General features: G+C 50.5%; 8 protein-coding genes across 8 annotated transcripts; 3 read left to right on the top strand and 5 right to left on the bottom strand.

The window, feature by feature from the left end:
* Nucleotides 1–89: 89 nt before the first annotated feature.
* On the top strand, nucleotides 90–749 carry I303_103688 (small nuclear ribonucleoprotein Sm D2; the record flags this gene model as incomplete). Its single annotated transcript, XM_018407023.1, has 5 exons — nucleotides 90–94; nucleotides 178–391; nucleotides 472–533; nucleotides 610–644; nucleotides 730–749. The coding sequence occupies 5 exons, from the start codon at nucleotides 90–92 to the stop codon at nucleotides 747–749; spliced, it is 336 nt and encodes a 111-aa protein (XP_018263831.1).
* A 217-nt stretch (nucleotides 750–966) lies between these two features.
* On the bottom strand, nucleotides 967–1,545 carry I303_103689 (uncharacterized protein; the record flags this gene model as incomplete). Its single annotated transcript, XM_065968822.1, has 5 exons — nucleotides 967–1,034; nucleotides 1,097–1,196; nucleotides 1,264–1,284; nucleotides 1,346–1,461; nucleotides 1,524–1,545. The coding sequence occupies 5 exons, from the start codon at nucleotides 1,543–1,545 to the stop codon at nucleotides 967–969; spliced, it is 327 nt and encodes a 108-aa protein (XP_065824894.1).
* A 401-nt stretch (nucleotides 1,546–1,946) lies between these two features.
* I303_103690 (uncharacterized protein) lies at nucleotides 1,947–3,123 on the top strand (the record flags this gene model as incomplete). Its single annotated transcript, XM_018407025.2, has 5 exons — nucleotides 1,947–1,960; nucleotides 2,014–2,096; nucleotides 2,173–2,209; nucleotides 2,272–2,338; nucleotides 2,392–3,123. 5 exons carry the CDS (start codon nucleotides 1,947–1,949, stop codon nucleotides 3,121–3,123), a joined length of 933 nt encoding a protein of 310 aa, XP_018263833.2.
* A 192-nt stretch (nucleotides 3,124–3,315) lies between these two features.
* I303_103691 (uncharacterized protein) lies at nucleotides 3,316–7,559 on the bottom strand (the record flags this gene model as incomplete). The annotated part of the gene is made up of 5 exons (XM_018407026.1): nucleotides 3,316–4,059; nucleotides 4,118–4,242; nucleotides 4,290–6,375; nucleotides 6,436–7,278; nucleotides 7,332–7,559. The coding sequence occupies 5 exons, from the start codon at nucleotides 7,557–7,559 to the stop codon at nucleotides 3,316–3,318; spliced, it is 4,026 nt and encodes a 1,341-aa protein (XP_018263834.1).
* Nucleotides 7,560–9,546: 1,987 nt separating this feature from the next.
* Nucleotides 9,547–10,417, top strand: I303_103692 (uncharacterized protein; the record flags this gene model as incomplete). Its single annotated transcript, XM_018407027.1, has 5 exons — nucleotides 9,547–9,653; nucleotides 9,764–9,838; nucleotides 9,893–9,976; nucleotides 10,035–10,305; nucleotides 10,349–10,417. The coding sequence occupies 5 exons, from the start codon at nucleotides 9,547–9,549 to the stop codon at nucleotides 10,415–10,417; spliced, it is 606 nt and encodes a 201-aa protein (XP_018263835.1).
* A 200-nt stretch (nucleotides 10,418–10,617) lies between these two features.
* Nucleotides 10,618–12,611, bottom strand: I303_103693 (uncharacterized protein; the record flags this gene model as incomplete). The annotated part of the gene is made up of 12 exons (XM_065968823.1): nucleotides 10,618–10,666; nucleotides 10,720–11,070; nucleotides 11,120–11,256; nucleotides 11,314–11,457; nucleotides 11,511–11,652; nucleotides 11,702–11,768; nucleotides 11,816–11,943; nucleotides 12,000–12,036; nucleotides 12,146–12,242; nucleotides 12,285–12,407; nucleotides 12,456–12,533; nucleotides 12,585–12,611. The coding sequence occupies 12 exons, from the start codon at nucleotides 12,609–12,611 to the stop codon at nucleotides 10,618–10,620; spliced, it is 1,380 nt and encodes a 459-aa protein (XP_065824895.1).
* A 1,090-nt stretch (nucleotides 12,612–13,701) lies between these two features.
* Nucleotides 13,702–15,027, bottom strand: I303_103694 (histidinol-phosphate transaminase; the record flags this gene model as incomplete). The annotated part of the gene is made up of 3 exons (XM_065968824.1): nucleotides 13,702–14,140; nucleotides 14,215–14,441; nucleotides 14,491–15,027. The coding sequence occupies 3 exons, from the start codon at nucleotides 15,025–15,027 to the stop codon at nucleotides 13,702–13,704; spliced, it is 1,203 nt and encodes a 400-aa protein (XP_065824896.1).
* Nucleotides 15,028–15,269: 242 nt separating this feature from the next.
* On the bottom strand, nucleotides 15,270–16,189 carry I303_103695 (uncharacterized protein; the record flags this gene model as incomplete). The annotated part of the gene is made up of 5 exons (XM_018407030.1): nucleotides 15,270–15,442; nucleotides 15,496–15,585; nucleotides 15,638–15,944; nucleotides 16,000–16,077; nucleotides 16,130–16,189. 5 exons carry the CDS (start codon nucleotides 16,187–16,189, stop codon nucleotides 15,270–15,272), a joined length of 708 nt encoding a protein of 235 aa, XP_018263838.1.
* Nucleotides 16,190–16,325: the final 136 nt, after the last annotated feature.

Here is a 16,325-nt window from a genome sequence, read left to right on the forward strand (position 1 = left end):
ACATATCCTACACCGCCCACAAGCCGAATCGCCAGGCCCCGCCTCCATATACCCTTTACCACTTGCTTAGAAGAAAACACGGAAGCAGTATGAGGTAAGTCTTCCGTCCGTCCATTGTCGACCTATCAAAACTGATTGTCTGCCTTATCTTCCCCCTTTGTCTCCTCATGAACGCAGTCAATACGCCCACGTACCCAAATCCGAGTTGGACGAAGCACAAATAAAGGAGCTGGAAGAATACGAGATCTCGCAAGGACCTCTATCAGTGTTGCAACAGGCTGTCAGGAACTCGTCTCAAGTCTTGATATCGTTACGAAATAACAAGAAGCTGTTGGCGAGGGTGAAAGCGTTCGACAGGCATTGTAATATGGTGTTGGAGAATGTGAAGGAGGTGAGGTATCTTGAAGCGAAGCTCTGTTGCAATAGTGCTGTGTATGAGATCAAAATACTGACGAAGTTTGGGAATCATAGATGTGGACTGAAACACCGAAAGGAAAGGGCAAGAAGCCAGTGAACAAGGACAGGTTCATCTCGTAAGTGTATCCCTTTAGATGTCGAAGAGCTGCTGCTTATTGCGTATCGGCTCACTTGTTTTGCTTTTATCCACAGTAAAATGTTCCTTCGTGGTGATTCAGTCATACTTGGTGAGCATCCCCCTTGGAGTCATCAGGCAGAGGACGATAACGGGTATCGAAGAGCCGAGAGCTGACGCTGCGTTCCTGATCACAGTACTCCGAAATGCCGCATAGAAAGGGGAAACCCAATGAGTCTGTCAAACGCGTTGAGGATTGGAGGGACAGAGACGCGCAGAAGGGGCACAATACCCAAAAGATGGAAAGCAGCCATCGAGTCAGTCATATATGTACATGATGCATCATAACACATTGTATTCGTAATCTAATCCAAGATGGGTGCTGCTTCGCCTATCGTACATACGAAATCGTTCGTTTGATTGCTCGATTCATTTCATACGAGAACTCCTTGACCTTTGCCGGAATGAGCAAACTCGACAACGGCGTTGACGGCTTTCATATCTGCTTGCACTGATCAGCGGCAGCACGGCGAAAGTCCGAGAATTGATTGATCGCGAACTCACCGATGTCACTGCCCAGCTCGATGTACGTATGTGCCTTGATGGTTAGATCATCCTTGACTGAACCTATGATTTCTACGAAGCCATCGCCGATGTGCATATCCTGGTAGTTAGGTATTGATCAGCATCCAGTCTGGACTCTTATTCGAATAACACATATGCCGACTTACTCGAGAAAGATGTACACCGAGCTATGCATGATCGAAAAGCAAGTTCAGCGTTGTATTTAGCCAGAGAAGCAACCACACTTACACTGCTTCCATCACTAGTTTCCACCGTAGCCGTATCACCCGAGAGCTTGACCACTTTGGCGGTCAGTCTCACGGTCTCGCCTCGATGTTGAGTGAGGTATTTGGAGTTGATTCGCGCTGGGAAACGGCGAATGTCAGCTCTTCAGAGTCCCTGGGATCAGGAGGAGGGCGCAGCTCACGTTCTGGGCCGAGACGGGACATAACGAAGAGGTCAGGCGGAAAACGAGGCTGCGATGAAGGGCTGAGTGTCGTCAATAATGTAGAGCTGCGTGCTAGGCTGCCTTCTGGGTCGTGCTATGTGTACGTTGTTGGCGATGGAGATGACAGATGTGAGATTGCGAGAAGCGATGCAACAAAAGAGTCTGAGTTGACTAATCTTGAATCATCCATGCATCCATAGAGACGCGTCTTTTGGCTCAACATTATTTCAGCCAGCCGGTTTTGGATAGGCGGCCATCACCGAAAAGATAACCCAGGAACGTGACCAACTTTTCAAAATAAAAAATGTTCACCGGCAACCCAAAAGTTGAAGGATGAATGCATCAAATCTGTCCACTTATCCTTTACATTCAACAGAGATCAACAAAACACACCAGTTCATCATGGTCTCCTTTCAGTAAGTCCCCTTGCTATCCTGACTGAGAGGTTCTGAAACTGATAGTCCCTCAGATGTGATGCTTGCGCCGATACTGTCAAGAAACCAAAGCTGGACCAACATAGAAATAGGTGCCGTGCTTCTTTCACTTGCTTAGGTGCGTAGCGAGTCGGCCATGGCCAGAACCAGAAAACCGCCATACCAGCTGTTGATCTCACTGCTTGACCTTATAGACTGCTCTACCACCTTCAGGAATCCAGGAGAATACAAGTAAGTGAAATGCCTGCGGCTGAACCTTGCAATCACCCGCTGATCCCAATTCTCTGCACTAGGAGCCATACATCTTGTGTGACAGAAGCTGAGAAATATCAAGGCGCTCTATACAAGGGTCCCAAGAAGGTAACATACTTTCCGATAGTCGAGAGAGAGCCCGCGCTCACGTCTGTTTTCAGAACGGTCAACCTGCCTCTCAATCTCAGACTCCCGCCGCCCCATCTCCCGCTCCCATCCCAGTCGCCGCACCCGAGCCTACACCAGCCGCCGCAAGCTCGTCGATACATCCTTCCCGACTGAATCAGCTCAATGCACCTCCCGAGCGTGAGTACCCACAGACAGGCGGATTCCAAGGTCGTGGCGGTCGAGGAGGCTACCAAAGAGGCGGATTCCAGCGTGGTGGATATGGAGGTGTCGTAGAAAGATCTTATGCTACAGACATGAACAAGATGGCTCCTCAAGTGGGAATGAGGTCGTGGGGATCAACAGAGACTACGCCTAAACCCGAAGAGTCGGCTCCTCCTTCCGCTGCACCCTCGGTCTCGGTGAACGGGGAGAGCGAGGCAGACAAAAAGAAGAAGAAGAATCGCAAGGGCGACAAAGGCGGGACGGGGTCGAAGGCCAACTCGAAAAATCCCCGATCCGAGGAGATCCAAGCAGAGCCTCAGACGAAGAAGAGGAAGTTTGAAGAGGATGTTACTCCTGCGGCAGGTGATGAAGCCACCGAAGTCTCATCTAAATCCCTGAAGAGGCTCAAAAAGCGCTTTGGCAAGATGGAAGACAAAGATTTGTCGCTGGGCGAATGGATAGATATGCTTGGAAAGGACAAGGAAAAGAACGTTGATACTTCAGAAATTCTCAAGGCATTCAGGGTCACAAAGAAAGATGGCCAATTCGTCCTTAGCATATAATCCTCTACGAATTCCAACGCTTCGCACTGCAGTCATGTATTAACAGCGCATTTTGGTTCATATCAAGCCATGCATGTATATTGGCAACAAATAATGATATCAGATTTACAGATTCAGTAGAATGAGATATGCTGCCTTCCTTATTAATCAGGTCAAGTAATAATGATGGGTGGCGTACTAAGAAAGGGGCGTTCAATCGTTTGGTAATGGCGGCAGAGGTTTGTCGTCATTTGATGTTGTTGGCGCAAGCTCCGTGTCTAACTTCAGCAGGCCAATCTGTTTGGTGAGGGGAGAAGTGGATTCCGTCACCTCTTCGACCGATGGCAAAGCTTTTGTCAGATCAGGATTGACAGTCGGCTCTGTCAAAGGCGGAGGGTTTGGAGGCGGTAGAGGTAAGCTTGGGGGTGTGGCGGACTCTGTAGGTTCAGGAGTAGGAACCTGGACATGAACGATAGGTGAACTCGGCGCAGCGGGCGCGGGTGATCGACTGGACTTCCGTTCAATCCGAAGCCTACTTGCGAGGGACTTGGCTGCGGCTTGAGGGCCCAACGTAAAACCCTTTTTCATCTCGCTCGCTTCTTTCGGATCGGAGGATTTCCATCGTCTCCACCCATCGAAATCGATCAGGGCCTGCATACATCCCCACTCCACAATTTTCTTGTCTAGCCATTTGAGCGATACCGGCTTGGTCAAGAAGTCGTTGCATCCAGCGGCCAGCGCCGCAACTCGATCAGATTGCAACGAAGAGGCAGTGAGAGCGACAATGATAACCGAAGATCGGAAAGGCGAAGCGGGTACTGAGGCTTCCGAGCTCGATGTCTTGGTGTGCTCGATGCTGGGAGTTGATGGAAATACACCGATATTATTGGTCCGCTCCATCTTTCGGATTTCCTTGGTCGCTTCTATACCGTCCATCACGGGTAATTGGATATCCATCTGGGTTGGAAAGTTAGCTGAGAGATCGATTTCGCTGCGGCGCTGCATGTTGACTCACTAAGATCAGATGGAAGCCCCCAGTGCGCCACTTCTCGACGGCTTCCAGGCCATCCTTGGCAGATTGATGCTTGATCTTCTTCTTTCGCAAGAACATGCTCAAGATGTTTTGATTGATAGGGTTGTCTGCGAGACGTCAGCCATAGCCGAGAGCTTGAAAGGTATCAACTCACCTTCTACAATCAAGACATTGATTGGTGGGACTACCACATCGTTCTTGTCGACTTTCTTAGCTGGTCGAGGCGCGGCCTTCTTCACGTCAGGCTCCGCAATTTCGGCTGTGGTGGGTTTCTTCAGGCCTTGATCAGAGCGAGGAGACGGTATGACAGGTGAATGGCCGGGTGTCGCTCTCCGTGAGTCTCGTGTTACCGTTGCTGAGCGATCTCGACCGACAGCGACGATAGGAGACTCTGAGACAGGCAATGTCCGCCTGCGAGAATTGACACGGGTATGACCAGGTCTCTCTCCGACCGATCCACGTCTGTCTTCGACTGTGCCCGCGTTTGAGACATTTGACACTCTCCTCGGAGCATTTGGCGAGATGGCGGGGGACGGGTTCACGTCTTCACCACCTGCTGATGTTCTTCGGCTGGTAGGTTTGCGTCTGAGCGAATCCGATGGAATTCTATGGGCTGACGTGCGTCTCTCATTCTTGTTGGGTGGCTCAAAGAACATGCCATACGGTCGACCATCCGGACTCTGCATGACCACACCTGAGGCACCCGACCCAAGCGGGGTGGGTCTCGAGGCGCCCGAGAAATACTCGTTTGCGGGAGTAGCCAATATTTCCCCAGGTGTTGGTAGCGACAAGTGTAAACCTTGATCCGTTCGAACTATTTGAGCAGCAGATGGAGGGTGTTCGCCAAGAGGCGACCTCGCTTTTTGAGACCCGATGCCTCCCTCTAGCCTTGTACCGTCTTCTGATGCTTCCTCTGCTACCGAGTCGAAGAAATCTGTCTCTCTCTCCCTTTCCATGGGTGTGCGAGCAGCACCGCCGAAATATCCTCCACCAGGAGAACGGGGGGAGGTCGCAATAGGGGAGAAGAACGGATCCACGACGGGTTGGTTGACAGCAGTGTGCAAGGCAGTCAAAAATCTTCGAGGGCCTACGGGCTTCGGAATGACCATTACCTCCGGCTGGACGTACGCACCGGAACCGGTGGACCAAGGTGCGCCGACGAAGCTGGACACAACGTCTCGGACTTGATTGTACTTGGCGAGTGAGGTGAAATGGATGAGAATGGCGCTCTGAGCCGGGCGATGCGTCACCTGTCGCACCTGCGGGGATGATCGCGTCCTTGCCGTTAACGATGGACGCTTATTCAGTCTGGGCTTGAGAGATAAAGGGTGTATTTCGGCTCGAATTCTGAACAATTCACTTCGAAGCACGGCGATGTCATCATCTATGATGATGAAGCGACCCTGATCTCTAGCGGATGGAGCGAGCGACATCGGAACTTCACCAGCCGGAGTCGAGCCCGCCGTAGAACCGCCGTAACCAGAATCATGTCTTCCTGTGGGAATCGCCTTCGCTTTGTCGGATTCATCGCCGTCGATGGGAATATGGGAGATGTCCATCCCCCAGGCAGCCAAGTAGCTTGTCAAATGTCGTGCGAAGACACTACTGAGGTTCGCGTGTATGGCAACCTTCTTTGTCCTGAGCGATTCCGCGAATTCTGACAACTCATTCAAGGTTGGTTCTCGAGCTAGGCGCATGGAGGAGAAAGGCTGCCTGACTGCTTCTTCCTCTGTTGATAAAGGTGTTGGTTCGACTATTGGCTTTCCTCGTGCCAGCAAGATCGAGAGCTCGTAGGCACGTCTGGGCATACCAGAACCCGATGGTGAAGAAGGCTGAACGTCGACGCGCAGAGCAGCATTCTGAGCTTGTAGCAGCCTTCTGCATAAGGTCGTGTCAAAGTTGGGTTTGGCCGATTGCGCCTCCTCGGCAAGTTGGGTGAAGGGATTGAGTTCCGCTTTGGGAGTGACGTGCGTCGAGTCAGCGCTTTGGAAGATGTTGTGAACGATCTCGAAAACGCATAGCAGTGGTCCTTCATTGGGTCCAGGCGGTTGTAATGAAGTGCTACCAGGCGAATTGGATCGGGAACTGAGGGCGGATTTCTGCCCACGCTGTTTGTCGAGTTCGGCATCGGTCAGAGGTTGTCCGATACGAGGCGTGAGGGAAGGGCTTTGTGGGATGACCTGTAGGCCTAGCTCGATTGTGTCTCCACGATTGGCAACGAGGAGGATTTGCCGTATTATCTGAAGTGATGGAAACAGGTTAACAGAGACAGGCTCATTGGAATCTGAAGATGGACTCACATGACTCAAGGTATAACTCAATCCTTCGCCGTCTCCCGTCACGCTGACATGCTTGATACCCACATCTCCATGGAACAGAACGAAGTCAACCGCTTGCTGCGATGCTTGTCCAGTGAGCATATCCGCGACGTTTTGTAACAGTTCTCCTATATCGAAATCTGATCCGGTCTTCATGTCTGGCCCATGATCTTGCCCTCCTACGAGATCCTCCGCGTGCGCCGCTAGGAAGTTAAGTCCACGCATCGACGTGAGAAGCGCCGAGAGAGACGTCGCGGGTACCTGTACAGTACAGCCGGAATATTGCTCCTTTGCATTATCAAGAAGATGGGGTGGCGAAAGATGAAGTAAGGTCTGGATGGCGGATTGCAGGGAGTCTGCGAATTCGAGGGATACGGAGTGAAGAGCTGTCGGAGGAGGTCTAGCGGTAGGAGGCGGTTCTGTAAGGGAAGATAAAGGGGTGGGATGGGCAGAAGCTATAGGGTCGTAAGTGGGAGATAAGGGGTGACGTAGAAAGCCGAGACGTTGAGGTAAAGGTAAAGAAAATGTTCGACTGAATGTAGGAGGAGGATCGAAATTATAGCCTTGAGGCGGCGGTCCTATGCTGCTAAATTCTGGATCTATCGGCTGGCCATCATGCAGTAGCGGATCTGTTGTTGAACGGAAAGCTGAACCTCTTCGCCCTTCGAGGGGGTGAGGTATGACATCGTCTTCGGAGCTCGAGCTGTGAGGTTCGAACGGATCATTGAGAGCGCGATTTAGATTGCTGTAGGGATCGGTTTGGGATGTACGAGAAGGCCAGTCGAATAGAGGCTGGGATGAGGAGGATGAAGAGGAGGCGGACATCTGTTTCGAAGGTGCGTGAGTGACCAGTATCGCACCACGCAGAAATCACTCACTGGAATCGGTGGCTCTATACCTCCTTTGAACAGATCATTGTCTAAAGTCTGATTCGCATAGCCCTCGTGCATTGAGGATCCACGACTGCTGTTCCAATCGGTGGGATAGGAAATGACAGCTGAGTGTGGTGTACCGCCGCCATGAGAAGATTGGGATTGGCCGTCTGTCGGCGATCGGGTCGAAGAACGGGGTATGTGCAGGGGTGTTACTGGTGAGTTGGACGCCATGACGGCACCGAGCGGGGTCTGTTGGAGTGAGATATCGAGCTGCACCACATGGGTGGGTGGTTTCTGGTATTGCTATGGAAGGAGGTTGTGTTGATACGAGATGGCGATGGGTGTGATAGGGAGGATTTGAGCAGGAGGGGGTTGTAGGGAAGGGATGGGATATGCGGTGCGATTATGCCGTGATTCCAGCAAAAAGTGACACACCAGAAAATCGCGCAACAATCATCAAGCTAATCTATCTCTACAGTGGCACCAAGTATCGACTTTCTCCTTTCATGCATTCAGCTCATAGTTCTTGTCATGCCAGAGAGTACTGTGTGCGATTGAGTTGCTCGCTGAGGGGTATGCAGCGAGTCAAGAGCGCCTGTGCTCCGTCAGCTGCAACTTTATCGTAAGTGGCGCGAAATGCTGCGTGAATCCCGTCGTAGCAATCCTGATATAGCAAGGTTCAATTGTGTATGATCAGGGGAGAAGAATTTTATCGCAGAGGCGAGCAGCTCAGCCGACAATGCTGCATGTTGCATGCTGCAAGCAGAGTGGATCACAGTAGCCGCTCCGGGTACTGATCTCGCGAACAGAAGATGGCATCACTTGCTAAAGAGGTTTCATAGTCACTGTGTCAAAGGTTCACGTTGGTAGTCTCGAACGCGTTCTCAGGATAAACACGGCAATATGGCTTGCTAGAGTAGGGATGGCTTATTGAGGAGTTGATTCTCTTTGTATGACCTGAGCTGAGCTACGCAGCTTGGCTACCAGACGTGCTGCTAGGAAAGATCGATCTCCTGGGAGCACACGTCGTGTTTAGAATGAAGTGCGAATCGTGTGCCAGACGTCTATTCCCATCTTGCGCCCATAACGCTGTATGCTACATCCATACCTTGACACACAAGTTGACATACGATCATTCATACTTTGACACAAATTATGACATACCAACATCTTTATGGCCGGGTCTACTGGTAGTATACCAAATATCAGCTTGCGATGTCCATTCGGTGCGAACAAGTAAGAATAAGACGGGGAGGGATTATGTCTCAGAGAACCTGGAAACAGCATTGCACAGGACTACCAACGTAGAACGAGCAAATAAGATGGCACTTCCTATATAATAAACTCAGGATGGGTTCGTCATGCGTGTGATACGGACGGGCAGATCAGAAGGGGAGGGGAGGGACGGGTTGAATTGAGCTCGAGGAAGAGGAGCAGAATCGCGTTAACAAGACACGAACAAAATACTCACCTGCGATCTCCGAGCCTCTCATGGTTGCTAGTCCTACTCACGTCATGAATAAATGGATAAAAGAGGAGAGAGCAAATCATCGATTGAAGCAAGAAATTGTCAAAAGACGAAAACGGGGATTCTAGATTCAAGAGAAGTGTAGCAATTTGGGACAAGGCCGGCTGAGAATCCGCGTATCAATTCAATAATGCTGCGATTTAATTCCACATCAGCAAAGTGTATTTCACCCTACTGCTTCTGATTAAGATGATATCCCGGTCTGCTTCTTCTTGCATGCTACTCGAGTACCTTCAACTGCAGACCATTCAAGGTACTGAGCATGAGTGCTACATACTCAGCTTGGCTACAATGCCTTCAGCATGGCACAAACAAGTTCCTTGTCGTTTCATGGCGGTTGCCTGGAGACCGATCCGCTGCTGTCGAGTCTGGCTCTTAGTCAATTGACCAAAAACCTCCGCACTACTTACTGACCGGTCGGCCAACATACTCAAACTGCTTACCATCCTCCAAGTCACAATGCATTTTCTGACTCCAAGAAGCCAATTCTTCGAACAGCCCTCGCGCACTAACGTTCTCACAATTTTCATGTCAAGGAGAAACACCACCTGTGCAGGTCGTTCGATGGCATGGGCCACGAACGATCGTGGAGAAACGCCTTGTACGTGTCTTCGCGCGATACTGTATCATGAGCTGACGCAAGTAGGCCAAGTGTACCAAGATATGATCAATGTGTGTCAAGACTTCGACATGTTCGATACTTTTCTACCGCCAACCGTTTTCACCTGCACGACGAGTAATCCGTCCAGTTGCTGTTGCTCCAGCGTCGCCTTCGCCTTGTTCCAAGCTTGCATCTCGTAAGTGTAGAGCAATTCATGGACTGAGCTGACCTCGGGATAGTTGTCAATGGTAAATTGATCATTCAGCAACAGCAAAAACGTCATGACAATCGCTGAACAATCAATAGGGACATCACGTCGATACCTGGTGCACAAAATTTCTCTTCATGGCTGGACGGTTGTGAAAATCCGACTATAGGGAGGTGAGTTCGTCCGGTCTTCGTACTGGACTTGAATTCTCATCATCAATTTAACAGCCTACCTGCGGCTCTCGCTTCGAACACACGTCTGAGAGTTCCAAATTGGGCGTTCGTATCTCCGACGAATGCGAATCAAATATGGTAGGTACGCTATGTCGTCGTAGTCTTCGAGTATGATGGAGGTTGATCTGAAGCCCAGGAATTACACTCTTGCTTTATCAAATACGACGGCATCAACTTCAAGCGCGTCCAAGCCAGCGTCAACATCGTCCTCACGGAGTAGCGAAAGAGTCTCTACGACTTCTGTACGGAGTAGTTCAATTCAGACGATAGCGATCCCTAGCACAAGCAGCTCGATCGTTGCGACCGTGACCCTGTCAACGAGTCCACCGGGGCCTACACAGACATTCAGTGAGACCGGCCGAGAGATCAGAGCCGTCAAACAGGCAGGACGTACCACTGGGGCCTTGGTGAGTAGCTCATCGGCGACCGCAGCTGACAAGGTCAAAACAGCTCGGCGCTGTTGCGGCCATCCTGGCTGTATCATCGGTTCTAATCTACTTGTACAATAAGAAAAGGTGAGTCCGGTGTGTAGCAGGGCGAAGCTTACTTTCAGTCGTACCAAATCGCCAGCTTGACAGACTAAAGATCCTATGCATCGAACTCGTATTATATAACATGCGCAAGTATGCGTACTATAAAGTCATACACAACGTGTCATCGATCTTCACAACTATGATATATTATGTGTTTGGAAAAAAACTGAAATGCCCAAGATATGCCTATATCGCACTGCCAACGTCTCTGCCATCTTGCGGCGTTGTCGGGCCACTACCAGCGGGAGTATCAGCACAGCAAAGTTGACAGGGGATAGGGTCACTCACGATGATTGCCTCAAAGGTGTCGGATGCTTCAAGGTATTAGACCGTTGCTCAAAGCTGTCTTGCCTGCCATCGATTTGCGAAGACACTCGAAGGCCGCGTCCACCAAGGTTTGCCATACCTCCCCCATCCAGGATCTGAGCTTCGACATCCAGCCCTGTTTTACTTATCAGACCGGTCCTATCGCTCGGTGTACCTGGGCGAGAAACAACGGCCGGTTTTGCAGAGAGGTGGGAGGACACGGCTGTCGCGGTAGTTCCGCTTGACGTCGTTTGACTCGGGACAGTGGCACCGGAAGCTGCCGGATGGTAGTACGATCGCCGTTGAGTTTTAGTGTAGTCAAATATTTTGAAACTGCGGAGGTGTCAGCGAAGATTTTGATTAAGGGATAGACCGCGCTTACTGCTCCTCCATCATCCTCATTTCCGGTGACATCATTTCTAGGTCTTGTCCTTCTTTACGCTTCCTTGCCTTTAGCGGGTTCTCCTCGAGTAACAGCTCCTCAAGCTCATGGGTGGCGTCGAAATTGGCTCGCTTGGACTATATATATATCCACCGATCAGCCGGATACATTGGGGAAGGATAGACGTCACGTACATCTGGCTCGAATGGCGGCACGACTTCCTTTTTGTACAGCTGATCCCAGTCTATATTCCTAAACCAAGGGTGTGCCTTGATATCCTCAAAGCCGCCGCCTCCCGGGCGATAGCCTAGCCTTTTGTTCGGGTCCCGGTCCAAGAACTATGATAGGGTTCATTAGCGATGGCATCGACGTGGGAGGATTGCTTGCTCACGCTTTTGATCGCATGCATACCATCCGAGGAGCACTTGCCGGGCGCATCATCGGGCCATAAGAGGTGTTCGTTCAGTATCGAATTGGTAAGAGCGGTATTGGTCCTGCCTCTAAACGGTCGTTTGCCAAAGAGCAGCTCGTATCTGGAGACGATATCAGCGAGAAGAACAGCCACTCCTTGATAAAACTCACGCTAATATACCCAAAGACCAGAAATCCACCGGAGCCGAATAGCCTCGTTTCGTCAAGACCTCGGGCGCTGTCGATGTGAATCAGCATTGATCGCGTCTCAAGTGTATGACGTACCCATATAGGCCATACTTCCAGCTACTCCCGTCAAGAGCCTTCGTTCCGAGAAATGGACCGCAATGTTGAAGTCCGTTATATGTGCGTGACCCTTCTCGTCGAGCAGTATATTGTCGGGTTTCAAATCCCTGCGTCCAATGTAAGATATCAAATTTGGTCCGGCGTGAAGGGTGTATGTACTCACCTGTGAACTATTCGCTTCGAATGCAGGTAATCTATGGCTAGAGCAATTTCTGCAACGTAAAAGCGGACCACCTCCTCACTCATAGCTCCAGCACGATCGAGGTGAACTACGCGAAGTCAGCGTGACCCATTTCAGCGCACACTCACATCGTAGATCTCCTCCCAACATCAGATCCAGCACGAAAAAGCAGTTCTCATCGTCTTGGAAGGCGTACCGCAGATTGACGACGAATGGGTGGTCGATCTGGAGATGTCAGCGAGTTGGCTCAGCAGTGTGATGACTCACCTCTTCTAGTAGCCTCCTCTCCTGTATTATATTTGCTACGGCCTTCATCTTGACGCATTTCGGCTTATTTATATACTTGAGGGCGTATAGTGTTTTGGAGTGCTTGTGCTGAACGACTCTGACCTGTGATCGTCATCAGCGGGCTTCGACAGGTAGTAAGGGATCACTCACTTTACCGAAGGCTCCTTTGCCCACACTCCGCAAAAGATAGAAGTGGAACAGGTTCACTTCGCCCTCGAAGTCAATAGCCTGATATGGCGTGATCAGTTCCTTATCTGTCTAAGAGACATTCGCACACACCTCTGGCTTGCAGCACGCCGCACCCATCTTGAGACCGGATACTGGCCTTGCGGGCTATTCAAGGTTTTCTCCAACGAAAGCGATGTACTTGTTGGCAATGTTGAGCAGCGAGGGAATTGGGGTGAAGAGAGAGAGAGGTGAGGCGAAGGGAAGCACCGGTAAGAATCGTCGAGACGCCGCTGCTTGATGATCTAGTCTGCGAGGTCGAATCTAAGAATGATTCAAGTCTGTCAAGGCCGAAGAGACTTCTTAGCGTCTTCCACTAGACCGACATGTGTAAAAGTCAGAAAGGAAAAAGTGGGTCATGCGAATATCCAAGGGTGTCATGAAGAGCGACCAGAACGCAATACCCACGGAGGCTCTACACCTCAACAAGGGACAAAAGCGAATTGCACTCACCCTACTACGCTTTGTCCGCCTAAGTCTCCGGGCCTTGGAGAAGCTGGAGATTCCGACCGCTTGTTGTTTTAATCTATCAAAGGGGCAGTATCGGTCTACTGGCCAGAATCGAAGCACACAGTCGGTGTATGATGGCGTCTGTCTCTGTTAGAGGGATGATCCATGAGCATAGAAACAATGAGAGAGAATCAATCTAAAGAGGATGGAAGTTGGAGGTGAAACATGAACAATAAGGGCCAAAACACCCAAAACCGTCCAAGGCACGACTGCACCGTACACCCACTTGATGCAGCTATAGTCGTATCTTGCTTGAGAGTGATATGCAGATGCAGATGGTGATGGATGAGATGATCTCACGTATCACTCTTACTACAACTACAGACATCTACAAAAGATACCGCTGCATACCTGCATACTTGCATACGAGTTTACCTAATGTTTACGAGGAGTGAGGAGTGAGCCTGTACATGTCGAGATGACATGTCAGGGTGGTTGGATTGTGATGTTCGTTTTCAGGGTAACCCAAGCCATTTCCTTAGAAATCAGTCCAGAGTTTATTTTCCTTTTCTCCTCCTTATGCCGTAGGCTCTGGCTCTGGCAAGGGAACAAATTATCAAGTATCAAGTATCAAGTATCAAGTATCAAGTATCAAGTATCAAGTATCAAGTATCAAGTATCAAGTATCAAGTCATGCATGCACTATTGTATATGTTCTGTTCTATTCCAGCAACGCAGAGATCTGCTTGACGGCTTCTCGACATTCCTCCTCGGTTCCTACCGTTATCCTTAGGCAACCTTCGCAGCCCCGCTCAGTCCCACGGAATCGGACCACAACTCCCCTGGACTCGGCCATGGTCTTGTACACCTCCACGGCTCTTTGGTTGCTCGGATTACCCTCGTCGTCTAATATCTCGCACAGGACGAAGTTGGCGTGATTGCCTCCCATTATGCGGCCTACACCCTTGACGTTGGACAGTGACTCGATGAGGGTCTTTCGATTTTGGTTGAGAGTCGCTACAGCGAGAGACATGGTTGCGATACCTTCGATTGAGAGCGCAGACAAGGCGAGGGAGGCGGTCGGTAAGGAGACGTTGTAAGGTGCTTTGGTATTGGTGAGAATCTGGATAAGCGGAGGAGGAGCAAGTAGATAACCAAGTCTGGTATAGATTAGCCAATGCCGGCTCGCGTGGTGACTCACCTTATCGCTGCGAGACCGAAACTCTTGCTCAACGTCTGTGTGACGCAGACATTGGCATATTCGTTTACTAAATCAGCTGCGCTGTTGTCTTCGGGCGCAAAGTCGATGTAAGCCTCGTCCACGACGACTACCCCTTTGAAAAGGGGGTTCTCAAGCACCCGTTTTATCACATCGAGGGGGATCAGAGTACCGGTTGGATTTCCGGGCGAGCAGATGAAGAGCATCTTGAGATCTGGATTGGCTTTGAACGCCGCGTTCATCTTTTAACTGGGTCAGCATCGTCTCCCGTTCCATCGCGCGTGAACTCACGGCTTGCTCGTCGAGCTGGAATGCTCCGTTCTCGGTCACTAACGGCACTTCCAGCACTCCTACATCGTTCACATTGGCGGTGACTTTGTACATTCCGTATGTTGGGGGGCAAGTCATGACTCGATCTTTACCCGGCACACAGAGCACTCTATATAGCATGTCGATGACCTCATCACTTCCAACACCCAAGAAGACCCATTCCTCGTTGGGCACGCCTCTGAATTTAGCTATAGCCCTTTTCAGATCATCGTGGGTGGGCGAAGGGTATCTGTTGAGACTAGCGAGTTCGTCTTCCGACAATAGGGAAAGTGTCTGAGCGGCAACGGGTCCAGGTTCAGCGTTTGGTCCTCGTTTGGCGAGAGACGGTAGAGAGGGGCCGATGGCGTTCTCATTGGCGTCTAAGAGTACACCTGCTGAATAATCATCTCGCGCACATCGGTATGGTTGAAGGGCGAGGATGTTGGGACGAATAAGGGGTTCGAGGGAGAAGTGAGACGGTTTGGAGGGGCCAGGGGACTTGAGACCGAGGATCGGCATCGTATGGTGGTGTGTGGTGGTTTGTGGGTAGATGTAAGGCAAATGATGAAGTTTAGTATTGTTGTACAAGGCCGGACGAGTCGAAATGCGATCGGACAATATGAATCTCAAACTGTTCTCAATAACCGACTCGACGTTTTTGGAACCACGTGGCAATCGACTGCATGTTGTCACTAAGACCTAATCCAAAAATCACCATGACTTAGACTGCGTTAAACGATGCATACTATGTACAATGTGGCCTAAGCCAAGACTACCTGCTGTTTGTTCACGCTGCCTATGATCTCTTTTCCTTCCCAGAATCTGGGCAATTCGTTCCCAGGTATGAAATGCCTCTCCACTTTGTCCTTTGTGATCACGCACATTCGGATACATCCTCCAGAAGACCCATCTCGGGACATTGCCAGGGCGAGGGCTGCATGCGACATCGAGGTTAGTCAATGAAGGTTCAGATGAGGCTGTACTCACTATTTTTTACGAACTCCACAGTCTCCTGCTCGCTCCAGCCCTCCCTATACGTGGCGTCACAGTATCCGTAGACATAAGTGGATCCAGAACCTGAAACCAGCTATGAGCTTGACATCGCGCGAATGAGTGAGACACTGCTCACCTCCTATAGCCCAAGGCTGCTGGAACATTCCTCCACCTAATGGGATGTTGTAGACAGACCCTCCAGACTCCTTGTCCCATCCCGCTACGATGATACCGGCTGACAACTGATCTTTGTTGTCGTAACACATTTTCTCGAATAGGGCGGCGGCCCTCGAGACTGTTGGCGGTGCACCGTAGACCGCTGTGTACACCTGAGCATGTTGATGGACTACATCGGCTACGGCTTGGGTATCGGCGGCTGAACCGGACCGACAACAGTAGATTCGGTCGTGAATATGGGTCAGTTTGTCGGTCACACGGTTCGCCTGGGCGCTAGATCAGCGACTAGATATCATTTGAATATCAAGACACTGTGCTCACGATATACGACCCAGTAGTCGTCCTACTGTCTGCGCCGATCACCACGCCGCCGTCGAATTGTACTGCCATGATGGAAGTCTGGGGAAAGGGAGTCAGCAGTGAGTCACAGTGAAGGGGAAGCAGAACCTACACCCAGGTTGACCTCGCCATTCTTCAGACGAGCGATATCGACGGAGTTGATGTTGGCCATGGCGTAGGTGTGGACAGGTCTGAGGTGGTGAAGAGATAAAGCAAGAGATGTTGAAGATGGAGACAGAGTGATGACACTTGCGTTGGTGATGAAGTTACGCGTAATGACTGACGATGTGATAACCATGCGAGATCCA

Source organism: Kwoniella dejecticola, chromosome 4, assembly GCF_000512565.2.
Source record: "Kwoniella dejecticola CBS 10117 chromosome 4, complete sequence".
Classification (NCBI taxonomy): Eukaryota; Fungi; Basidiomycota; class Tremellomycetes; order Tremellales; family Cryptococcaceae; genus Kwoniella; species Kwoniella dejecticola.